This window comes from Ceratotherium simum, chromosome 7 (genome assembly GCF_057802395.1).
Source record: "Ceratotherium simum simum isolate JZ-2026a chromosome 7, ASM5780239v1, whole genome shotgun sequence".
NCBI lineage: Eukaryota > Metazoa > Chordata > Mammalia > Perissodactyla > Rhinocerotidae > Ceratotherium > Ceratotherium simum.
The window spans coordinates 39,162,217-39,174,967 of record NC_141906.1 but is presented as its reverse complement, the minus strand read 5'-3'; the positions used below and the strand labels follow the sequence as shown (position 1 = coordinate 39,174,967).

General features: G+C 38.8%; 1 protein-coding gene across 11 annotated transcripts in view; it reads left to right on the top strand.

Moving 5' to 3' along the window:
• Nucleotides 1–12,751, top strand: part of DLG2 (discs large MAGUK scaffold protein 2) — a 1,864,788-nt gene that overhangs the window by 1,518,632 nt on the left and 333,405 nt on the right. For all 11 annotated transcript variants that reach the window (XM_087433531.1, XM_087433533.1, XM_087433536.1 and 8 more), the window contains one exon: nt 6,814–6,970. In XM_087433531.1, the coding sequence (XP_087289657.1) occupies nt 6,814–6,970 (157 nt within the window). The remainder of the gene's footprint in view (nt 1–6,813; nt 6,971–12,751) is intronic.

Here is a 12,751-nt window from a genome sequence, read left to right as displayed (position 1 = left end):
AAAAGAAATGAGCTGTCAAGCCATGAAAAGACATGGAAGAATCTTAAATGTGTATACTAAGTGAAAGAAGCCAATCTGAAAAGGCTAGATACAGTATGATCCCAACTATATGACATTCTGGAAAAGGCAAAACTATGAAGACAGTACAAAGATCAGTGTTGCCAGCGGTTGTGTGGAGAGGAGGATAAATAGGTGGAGCACAGGGGATTTTTAGGACAGTGAAACTACTCTGTATGATACTATAATGATGGATATGTGTCATTGTACATCTGTGTAAACCCATAGAATGTACAACACCAAGAATGAACCCTAATGTAAACTGTGGACTTTGGGTGATAATGACATGTCAATATAGGTTCATCAGTTGTAACAAATGTACCACTCTGGTGGGGGACGTTGATAGTGAGGGAGGTGATGCATGTGTGGGGGTAGGAAGTATATGGGAAATCTCTGTGCCTTCCTGTCAATTTTGCTATGAACCTAAAATTGCTCTTAAAAAATTGTCTTAACAAATAGGGGAAGACTAACTCTGATGTTTACCAGCTGTATGAACCTAAGCTGTCGTCTAAGCTCAACTAGCTTAGACAAGTTGATTTAATACAACAGTAAAATAGAACTTCTAATTCTTCACAAGGTTTTGATCTTCTAACAGGAAAAATATACAAGAAAATACTTTAAAATCTACAGTTTAATGTAATGGGTTATTAATATAGGAAGTTTAAATTAGAAAAAGTAAATCATTTGGTGTGTGCTTAGGACATTTTATTTGCATACCATTTTACAGATTTATTTTCTTGTCATTTCTCCCCATTATTAAAATAAGCATCATAATTCACTGTGATATAAAATTCTGTTTTTAAAAAGACATTTAAATCTCACAAGTTGAGAAAATTCCACATAATTTAGTTTAAAAGACTTGCCCCTGTAAAATAAATAAAAACAACTGTCGCTCAAGAATTATGTGTTTTATGTAAAGGGGTCACTAAAAAAATTCCCCCAGATGGGTAACATAGTTAAGTAATGGAAATGATGTTTCATAATGATCTTTTAAAGCTTTATTCTTTCTGCAGAGAGTCACTTGGCATATTAAACATGTAAAATAATCCTTACTTCGAAAGGAATCATGTTCTCTCCTGTTTTTCTATTAAAATACTGTGCTACCTCCATAAAGCTTTCATTTTCCTGTTTTTGATAGAACCATGAGTATAAGAAATATTTGACTTTCCTCTTAACTTTGCAAGAAGTGAAAATATGATGAAACTGGTAGCTTTTTTGTCTGAGAAACATGAGGGAGAAGTGAGACTGTGGCAAACTGGAGAATGAATGCCCCATCTAAAGAGGGCGATGCTCTAGCCAACCATTGCTATGCAATGAGATTAAGAGCCAGTGTTCATAGAATGTCTGGGTTTTTTTCATGTAAAGCCATAAGTCCATATTTTATGCAAAATTTCCTAATTATAAACATGAGCAACTAATTCAAAAATTTGTAAACAATGTGGGTCAAATTAAGCCTTCAGCTTGCTGATTTGCAATCTCTGGATTATATCATACTCCAGACTCTGGGATTTTGAGTTAGAAAACCTGTGTCTAATCCCGCCTTTGCTACTTACTAAACTCGGTAAAAACTTGGGCCAGCAGTCTCCTTTCACTAAGCTAAAAAGTTGTCAATAACTTCTTCATCAGGTTGTTTATTTTCCTCAAGATTTTCTTATAAAAATTTTCAAATATAAAGAAATTTAAAGAATTTTGCGATTCACTTTTTTTCACTAGATTCCACTTTTAACATTTTACTACACTTGCTTTACAACATTCCTAAGCATCTATCCCGTCACCAATCCAACTTCCTTTTTGGATCTGTTTCAAAGTAGTTGCAGACATCAGTATACATCCTTCATCAGATTGTTTTGAGGAATAAGTGGAATGATGCACAGAAAGCATCTAGCACATAGATAAACAGAATCATAATAGCCCCCTTCCCTCCATCCATGTTTACTGTGTATAGTTTGAATGTCGTTGGACCCACTAAGGGTATGTGTGTTTATACTGGGGAAAGAATGAGATTTCTACAACAACTTTTTCATCAAACTCCTGTTGGTTCCTACATTCAAAACGTATCCAGAACCTGGACTTCTGGTTCCAGCCAAAATAGAGTATCCCATTCCTCTCTAACTCTCCCTCTTATTAAAAAACCAAAAACAACTTTAGATGTAATAAAACAAACAAAGATAGGAAGACTCTAAAAGTTGGAAAGAAGTCAGACTGGCTGGGAGAGGAATGACACTGTGGTGAGCTCCCTCGATTTTCCTTCTGTTTCCCAAATACTCTGGATGGGGCCCTGGAGAAACCCATACCCTGGAACTGCCAATAGGCACAGATAAAAAAAAAAAGCCTCAAGAAAAGCCTGTTCTCTATAACCAAAGGACTAGGAAACAGGTAAACTAATAGAACAGGGAACGTTTTGATAATACTGGCCCTACTCTAGCCAAACATTAAAAGAAAAACTGTCCCCTCATCCTTGCAGTACCAGTGGACTATGCAGATAGCTAGACTTCTGGCTCCACCAGAGACAGATGGGAGAGGCAACTATGAGATGGCCCTCTACTTCTCCCATTGGGCTGGTGTCATTGGGCCAAACAAGAGCTGAACTTCCACCCGCATAAGGTAGCAAAGTGGCAGAACAAGATGGTATGAAGTGGTGCTCATTGACACTCCACTTTCCAGTGGGGAGCTGAACTTGCACCTTTACCCAGCAGCAACAAGTTGTAATGAAAGGGTGGTACTTGGCATTCTATTCCCCTACTCCTGGTGTTGGTGGGGACCAGCAGGAGCTGAACTTCCACCCCCAGCCTGTGACAATGAGGTAGAAGGAGGAAGAGGGAAGCAGTGCTAGTTGGCAAACCACTTTAGCTAGGGTAGTGTCAGTGGGGCCCAGTGGGGGGCTAAACTTCTAGCCGCACCCAGAGGCAAGGAGGGGCAAAACAAGGTGATTCAAGGTGGTGCTAGTCAGCGCCCCATTTTTTCTCCCCCATTGGTGTCACTGGGCCCAAAAGGAGCTGAGCTTTGACACCCCCCCCAGTGGCAATGAGGTAGAATGAGTAGAGTACTAATTGGTACCTCACTTTCTCTCCTCCTTGGAGTCACCAGAGCCAAGTAAGAAGCTAAATAGCCATTTCACTTGATCTTCACATTATATTAAACTGCAGAAAACTAAGATTAGATAAGATCCAGTGTCTTGCAACATAACACCTAAAGAGACCAGTATACAATAAAAAATCACTTCTCATACTAAGAACCAGGAAAATCTCAACATGAATGCAAAAAGACAATCAACAGATACCAACACTGAGATAACATAGATGCTGTAATTATCCGACAAAGATTTTAAGTGGCCATTATGCTTCAATGAGAAATTACAAACACATTTGAAATACATGAAAAAAAAATAGAAAGACTCAGCAAAGGAATAGAAGATATAAAGAAGAACCAAATAGAAAGTTAAAGCTTTAAAATACAATAACTAAAATAAAAAACTCACTGGATGGGCTCAATAGCAGAATAAATATGATAGAGGAAAGTACAATGAATCTGAAGATAGAAAAACAGGAATTACTCAATCTGAGCAGAAAGAGAAAATAGACTGGAAATGTATCCACTGCTCACCACTTCCTCTAATACCACCCTGGTACAAAGCACTATTATATTTAGCCTGAATATAGCAATAGCCATCTAGATGGTCTCACTTCTTCAATCTTTGCCCCTTCAATTTATTTTATGACAAAGTAATCATTTATAAATGTAAATCAGATCAAATAATTCATCTCAGTAGCTCCTCATTTCTCTCAGAATAAAAATTTAAGTTTTACAATGGTCTACAAGGCCCTTCAGGATTTGTCCCTTGTTGCCTTTCTGCCTGTAGTAGGCAAAAAAAGATGGCCCCATGATCACCTCCTGATGTTACTCCCACAGTTAAGTTACCTTACATGGAAAAGGGATTTTGCAAATGTAATTAAGGTTACTAATAAGTTGGTCTTAAGATAGGGAATTATCCGGATGGGCCTAAGCTAAACTTTGAAAAGCAGAGAGTTATATCCAGCTAGTTACAGAAGAGCAAGCCAGAAAGATTCCAAATGTGAAAAGGATTTAATGTACCATTTCTGGCTTGAAGGTAGAGGGGGCCACATGGCAAGGAATATGGGAGGCTTCTAGAAGCTGAGAGGGACCCCCGACTGGCAGCCAGCAAGGTAGCAGGGACCTCAGTCTTTGTAACAATTAATTTTATATGTCAACTTGACTCGGCTATGGGGTGCCCAGATATTTGGTTAAACATTATTCTAGGTGTGTCTATGAGGGTTAGTCTGGATGAGATTAACATTTGAATCAGTATATGTACTGAGTGAAGCAGATTGCCCTCTGTAATATGGGTGGCCCCATCTAACCCATTGAAGGCCTGAATAGAACAAAAAGGCAGAGTAAGGAAGAATTTGCTCTCTCTTTGTGACTGTCTTTGAGCTGGGACATTGGTCTTATCCTGACTTCAGACTCAGACTTGCACTGGAACTTACACCATCAGCTCTCCTGGGGCTCCAGCTTGCCAACTCTAGATCTTGGGACTTCTCAACATCCATGACCGTGAGAGCCAAATCCTAATAATAAAACTATACATCCTATTGGTTCTGTTTCTCTGGAAAACTCTGACTAATACAGTCCTACAACCACAAGAAACTGAATTCTGCCAACAACCTAAATGAATATGGAAGCAGATTTTTCCCCAGAGCATCCCAATAAAGCTCATCCTGGCTCACACCTTGATTTCAGCCTTGTGAAGTCCCAGCCAGACAACCAAGGCAAGCCCACCCAGACTTCTGACCTACAGAGCTATAAGATAATAATGGGTGTTGTTTTAAGCTACTGAATTTGTGATAATTTGTTACTCACCAATAGAAAACTAATACACTGACTTCTTTATCTTTTACCATTGTCCTTTCTTCATGACTCATTCAACCACACCGGCCTCCTACCTCTTCCTTGACAACATCAGGCACCCTCCCACATTAGGGCCTCTGCATTGGCTGTTCCCGCTGGCTAGAATGCTCTTCCTTTAGATATTCATATGACTAGCTTCCTCACCTCTTCAACCTTTCCTCAAATCTCACCAATCCTACTCAGGCCCATCCCTGCCACAATCTTCCTTATACTGTTCTGCTTTTTCTTTTCCTCTGAAATATATATTGCCTTCTACCATAGAATGTAATAAATTTATTTATTGCATCTATTCTTTATTAGTGGTCTGCCTCCATTAGAATGTAAGCCCATAAGTGTAGGGATATTTGTTTTGCTTACAAAATTTCTGGGAACCTGGAACAGTTCCTGGCATAGTGAGTGCTTACAAAGTATTTGTAGAATAAAATGAATTAACTGCGTGTCAAGTTACTTCTTAATGCATTGCTTTGTAACATATTACTTATAGTCCAAGCTATGATGTGCATTTTACACCTTTCCTCATAATAAGGCTAAATATAGATATAATGCATCTCTTTGTTCATGAGAATGTGATAGCAAATAACAAACTTTTAGTGTAGTCATTAGTATAAAAATATATTGGATGGCTCTTTGTCATTCTTATATCATTTAGAGCAGAAAAATAGAAGAGGAACTTTAATGATCAGAACTGAGATATTTGGGAGAAGAGAAGAGAGTGGGTGATACAAAAGGCACATTGGTCAAACCTGAGGCTTGCAGAATACATTTTTAAAAACTACTGATATAGAAAATTGAACTAGATGCCTTCTAAGATCCCTTACAATTCTATATTCCATAATTTTCTGGCCTCGACACAAATGTGGTGAACTGTTGGCTCAAGATTTGATCTCTCATCCTTTTATTGATGACCCTCAAATCTGCATTTGCAGTCCTCTCTAAGGACCTAAATTCTTATCCTTTGTTTCCAACTGTTTCTGAACATCTCCACATGGGTGTCCCACCATTACCTAGAACTGAGTATGTCAAAATCATGTTCATACTCATGACCCTGGATTCCACTCCCCCCTCCTTTTGCCAACTACTTAGACATTCTCCATCCCCTCCTCCTTCAATGTGTGAGTCCATCTCTGGACGCACTGTTACTCCTTTCAAATTTCCTATCTCATGTTGCCCTTTCTTTTCATTATCACTGCAGTCACCCTTGTTCAGGCTGTCACTTCCTCAAACCTAGATTGCTTGGTCAACATCCTAAGTGATTTTCCTGCCTTCCATCATATCTGTGTTTCCCTCTCCATCTACCCTATATATAACCATTTGTTAATTTTCCTACAATGTCTTTAAATATTCTTGGTACCTCAGAATCTTCCATTGAGTCCCCATTGCCTACAGAGTAAATTTTAATTAACAATCAAACAAACAACAAATCCATAGGCTGGCATGTAAGATCTTTCATGGTCTGGACTATTCAATCTAGTCTCTTGTCCCTCAAATTCTCTCCCTCTTTTTGAATACCCCATCCTACTGAGTTCTAATGTGGTGCTCAATTTAAGAACAGATGTTTTAAACAAAGGAAAATTGGAAGTAAGCATAGTTTAAGAAAATATTTTGGAATTAAGGAATGACTTTGCATGGTATTTTGACATTTGTTGTAGGGAGGAACTCAGATATCTGCCCTGATAGGAGCATCTTTCTTGATGTGTAAAAGTATCTTCCTTTGGGAAGCCATTTTCATGGATAGTAAATTGCTGGTATCATATATCTCAATGCAAGTAAAAGCAACCTAAATCTTGAGTGGGTCACCTTGTGAGTTGTGTTTTCCACTTGTTTCTGCAGGGAGCCCCGTAAGGTGGTCCTGCACAAAGGCTCCACTGGCCTGGGCTTCAACATCGTGGGCGGGGAAGATGGAGAAGGTATTTTTGTATCCTTCATTCTGGCTGGCGGACCAGCGGACCTGAGTGGGGAGCTCCAGAGAGGAGACCAGATCTTATCCGTGAGTATTTCTCCTTAATCTTCGTTCCCACCATGTCTGATACTATTCAAGAAAAAATCACTTTCAGTTCTGGCTCTAAAAGCACCTTAATCACAAAGGAAAAATGGATGAGAGCATTATGGCTTCAGGCGCATGTTACAGTTTAAATGGTGTTCAGGCGTTTGATACTTGTTACTTCCCTCAGATACAGGTAAAGACGCTAGTGTTTACATTTAGATTTTCTGAGACATATTTGCATCCAACAGAACATTGAGGAGCATGCCATTCTTAGGTATATTACTTATTTTTCAAAATGGAGATTTTTTTTCCAAATCCATGTCTATACTCTAAAAACTACCTTTATAATGCATATACTTTGTTGCATATAAACTAGGTAATAAAATGCATAAAATAATGCTATATACAATTTAGTGACATTGATAAGTGGTGGTAGAATCACCATTTACCTAAATATAGGAATTACCAGCAACAAATTATTAAGCACTTATTATTTACCAAGCATTTTATAAAAGTAATTTTTAATTCTCACAATCACCCTGAAAGGTATTGCCCCATGTTCAGGTGAAGAGAATAAGGTTCAGAGAAGTTAATAACTTGTCAAAGTTTACCCAACTAGAGTCAGAGCTGGAATTTAAATACTCAGTTTTAATACCCATCACACCTATCCTCTCTCTTTCCTCCTCTATTTCTTCCCTCCTTCCTGCCCTTCGTCTCTTCCTTCCATCTTTCTTTTTCTCCTCCTTTCTTCTCCAAGTCCTTTCTTTTATTCAAAAATGTATTGACTGCTTCTTTCCACTACATCAAGCTACCTCTCTAGTATAAACTTTATGATAGGTAGTTAAAGCCATTGTAAGTCTTCATGCCCATACTGAAATTTTGGTCATCATGCAAATACTATTGGAGAATTACATAAGGAGCCCAGTTCTTATGGCTGAGGTTATGGTTCAAAACTCAATGAAGCACTTAGTTGTGGTTTTCATTATGTACTTAGAAAACTTTGTCTTTGTTTTATAGCTATGATTTATAGCTAGAATTTTCCAAGCAACTTTATATTTGTTAATCATCACTCTATTCCGCCCACATATACACACACGACTTACCTATGTAACATAGTCAGTTGACCTGAGTAAAGTGTCCAGTGGTCTGCATTCATGGCATTGCCTTGTGTGTTTCTGTGGTTCTCCCACACATACAGGCCTCAGCTCACTCATCAGCTAGCAGATGTTTGGCAGGATTGCATATGGGAGAAATAGGGTAAGGTCCATGCCAGGACCTTGTTCTGCGATCCAAAAGCTGAATGTCACCCCTTCAACTCCTTCCCCCACCTACTTCTTCTATACTTAAATGATACATAAGACATAACATAAGATTTAATGAGCTATTAAACTTTATTGCCCATATTTATTTACATGTCTATCTTTCTCTACAAAGTGGCTAAATCTCCTTGAAAGAAAATTTTCTATCTTATATGATTTTTTATCCTCAACATTTAGCACAGTGCCTGGCACATAGCAGTCTCTCAAAAAATGTTTTTCGAATGAAAATGGTGATGCTTTAAAAAGTCACTATATCCTGGGAGGTTAACTTAAAATTCTATCTAGAATATACTTACATATCTTCATATTCCTGGCTCAAAATCTGTAGACTGGGGGACCCCTCTGTCATTTCATCACAATCAGCATTCACATTGTCATAGCACCTTCCCAGACACAAAGCACTTTCACATGCATTAATTTTGGGAATCATCAAAGAAATTCCAAGTGTCGGGATAAGTTTTTATTACCCTCACTTTCGACATCAGGGAAAGGGGATTCAGAAAGACTAAATGATTTGTCCAAAGCTCCACAGCTACTGACTATGATGTTGGACTCAAAATCAGGTCTCCTGACCCAAAATCAGTGTTCTTTCTCCTCTCAGCACAATCTCTCTTCAAAACCTGTCAACGGTCTCACTGAAAATCTTCTTAGTACACACTGCTCTGTGTGCACAACACACTTAGGAGTACACAGAACTAAAAAGCTAATACTTACATGATACTTTTGAGTCAGTCACTATTATGACTAATTTAATTTTGTAACAACCCTATGCCTTATTATGTTCATTTTAAGGATGAAGAAACTGAGGCACAGAGATGACAATTAGACTCTTTAACTCTGTTTAGATGAGAAATCCACTAAGCCATAGGTTTTTATTTGTTTTAACCTCTATACATGTGGTAGAAAAAGGGATGAGCTAGTAATCTCCTTATGGCTCAACAAAGAAAACTCCCAAGTATTTCTGCTTTCAAAAGTAGATGTATCGACTTAAATATTATTGCCAGGACTGTATAGCAAGTAAGGCAACCAATTGGATTAACAGTCTTCTTAGAGATTGCAATTCATAGAATATAACAATAATCTCTAAAGTTCAGATATCCTCTTTTATGTAAAACATTTGCAAGGATAGTTTGATATCGAAAATATTATCTGCTTTTTGCAATTGAAAAGGAAGATGGAATATTTCTCCTTTTTAGCTTGTGAAAATCTATTTAAACTGTGGCTAGAAAGTGGCTAATTTCAAGGCTCAGTATCGGAATTTTATTAGTTAACACTGCAAGCAAAGAATAAACAGGCTTGAGAAACTCAAACATTACAATATGGAAAGAAAAATGACAGAATAGAATTATTAACAATGGATTATGGAGAATAATATTATGTATCTACAGCTTACTCTGGACATATAAGGACCAACTATATCTTCCTGGAAAACACAAGATAAAAACTCTAAATAGCAATCAAGAGTTAAATAAAAATTCAGTACATATTACTAGGTCATGTAAGATTAATTTGCAAATAAGTTATACTATCAGTAACAGTAAGTTCAGAGAAGAGAAATAGAATCCCCAGCAAAAAGAGCTGAAGGGTAGGTCTCCCTCTCAATTGGTCTTCGTAGAGAAGAGACTTGTGTAATAGAAAATTACCTTTCTAATCAGGGACATAATGTCCATTCCTATTTTCTAGAATTATTCTCCCACACAGACTACAGAATCTTCCTAGATAATTTATTTTATTAAGGGCTTACTATGTGCCAGATTCTGTCTAGGACTTGAAATCTCAAAGATGAATGAGATAAATATTCTGTCCTCCAAATGTTCACAGTCTAAAAACAGATATATCAATATGTCTAATATGTGTGTGAGTGCATAGACAGATAGATATAGATATAGACATAGATGGCATACTGAGGAAAGAGAGACCAAACACTTAGACTAGAACATATCATATTGCAAGTACTCAATTAATGCTGCTGTTGCTGCTAACAACTCTGCATTAAGAACATGTCTGATATTTTTAAAAGAGTGTCAGATAACCATGTATAAGGAAGGCCTCTTTTAGATAGTTTGAGCTATTCCTTCTTTGGGACAGGGCTTAGACTAGATGAGCATTTCCCAAAGGGTGTTTCACAAGACATTGGATTGTATTAGGTTGCTACTGAGAAAAAGGGTTCCCTGGTACCCAGTTTCTTCACTGAAGAACTTAAAAACATCTGTTTACCAGCGTGCACTGGGAATCTCCTTACAGACAGATAAAGTATATGGTTTCTCCCAAACATATTTGACCACCAAACCCTTACATAAGGACCACCTCACAGGACACCAGTAGTGGGAAATACTTGAGTAGATAGTTTTGTAGTTCCCATAATTGACAAAGTTTTCCTACAAAGTAGTCCTACTTGCCTATAAAGAAAAGGCAACCAGCTTTTTACCGTCTTTTAAGATTGTGGGCGCCATCTAGTGTTCATGCATTGTTTAAACACGTTGCAAGGCCACCTGAAGATGGAGGATTTTGAAGCTTCATTGTAAGGATTTATCCTCCGCTTCCCCCACCCCTCCAGACCTACAGAACTAAAGTAGTTACAATGCTGAAAGATAAAGAAATCATCACCTGAGGCTATATGCCATACATGTATTGTGAGTGATCTTTTCTCTCTAATTTCTCCCATATGTATTCTATTTCTCAGGGATTTGTTATAGAAAGTGTTATCCAGTAATTGAACCGTCTTCCTGAGGTATTCATGGAGGAGAATTTAGGGCATTCAGCATGCAATCACATTAACTAGTGCAATAGCCTCCTCAGGCATTCTTCGTGCAGAGGGAAAAATAGAAACGCTTCTGTTATTATTTGTTTCGGTGCTTTGTTATGAAAAAATGTAGAGCAGAGCATGAAGAAGCAATACCCCTGTAAAGAGACTCTTTCCCGTCTCACAAAGCAATTTTAGTTTGTTCATTCCTCAGGAGTCTAAAAAAGATCCCCCCAGCTAACCTTGCTAACTCCAAAGCGCACTCTTGATGGACTTTAAGTATATAACTCTGTTCGAACACACATGGTGGGGAATTTGCCAGAAGCGAAATGTGGCAGCTGTTGAGGTGAAAGGACACTAGATAATTGTGAATTTTCAAATTGAAATTACATCATGGATTTAGAGAGAGTAAAAGGGAGTCACAGCTTGCCTGCGTGTTTCATTAATTCTCAGATTTCCTTGCTATCTTCATGGTTAGAGTCATGCAGAAGGGAAAGACTTTGTCTGCCAGATCCTTATTGTCAAGTTATTCAAATAGAATTTGAGCACTGTATACACTATTCACCATCCTGGGGTGATAAAGACACCCTTATATTGTTACCTCAGATGACAACTCTAAATCCCTCCTACTGGTATGCCTGAAATCAGCTCTCTCTCTGTTCCCCCCTCCCCCCAAAAAAGATGTCCCAAATTACTTCTTTGATTCCCTGAAGTGATCTTCTTAAGAGCTTATAAACCCCATACCTTCCAGTGACCATGCCATATGGGCCGTGTCCTTCTTCTCTGGCTCTGGCCCCCAGACCCATGGAGGAGCCTTGCTTTCACAGTTTTCAGTGCTTGAGGGTTTCTGCTTAAGCGACTGTTTCTCAGTGTTCCTGAAGCCAGTGCTCCCTGAGATACCAGAGAGGCTCTGAGGCCTGTGCAGAGGTGGGAACGAGAGCCATCTCCCCGGCTTCATGCTGCTTTCTTACACTGTTTCCAAGAGCACAACAGCTGAAACTAGAAGTCTGACCAAGTCTCTCACCTAAGCAGCACCTGTAGCTTCTCTCCTTTCATCCTCACGCTTGGAGGCACACAGAGTCCAGCAGAGCTTCCACCCTTCCCTTGCCTCAGTCCCAGCTCGGATCATCCGCGGCCGGGAGAGCCTGTGCTCTGGTTGAGCTCTTCCTGCTCCACCTTCCCCCCAAAAGAAAGGCAACGAGACTCAGAGAGCAACACTAGCTTAAACACAGCAGTGTCTGTTTCCAAACTGGAATGGTTCAACATCTGCATTCCGGTCAAGGGTGATTTCATAGCTTCCCCCAGGAAAATGGGTAGAACTGTCCTTCACACACAGCTTTGTAATCAAGGGCTTGTCTTATCATTTTGCTCAAAGAAACAGTATTTGCTGAAGGGAGTACTGAATGTTTAGCTTGAAAGACATTAAACAACATGTAATCTTTGTGAGTCCCCACCCTACCCTCCATTCCTTCTCATGAAGGTTTCAGAAGTTTCAGGGTCTTACATCAGCCAGCACACTCTATTAAACAATTGAAGTGAAATCTAACCAAGTGGAGTTGATGATGTTTTTGAAAGGATGAAGACTTCTTGCCCTTCTGACGAGTTAAATTCAAGTTTCTGGCCAAGAAACCATGTGGAAACCAGGCTACTTCCTCAAATCCCTGTGCCTGTTCCAGGCGTCACTGTCTCTGCTGAACCTCACTCTCTCTAGGCTCACTGACT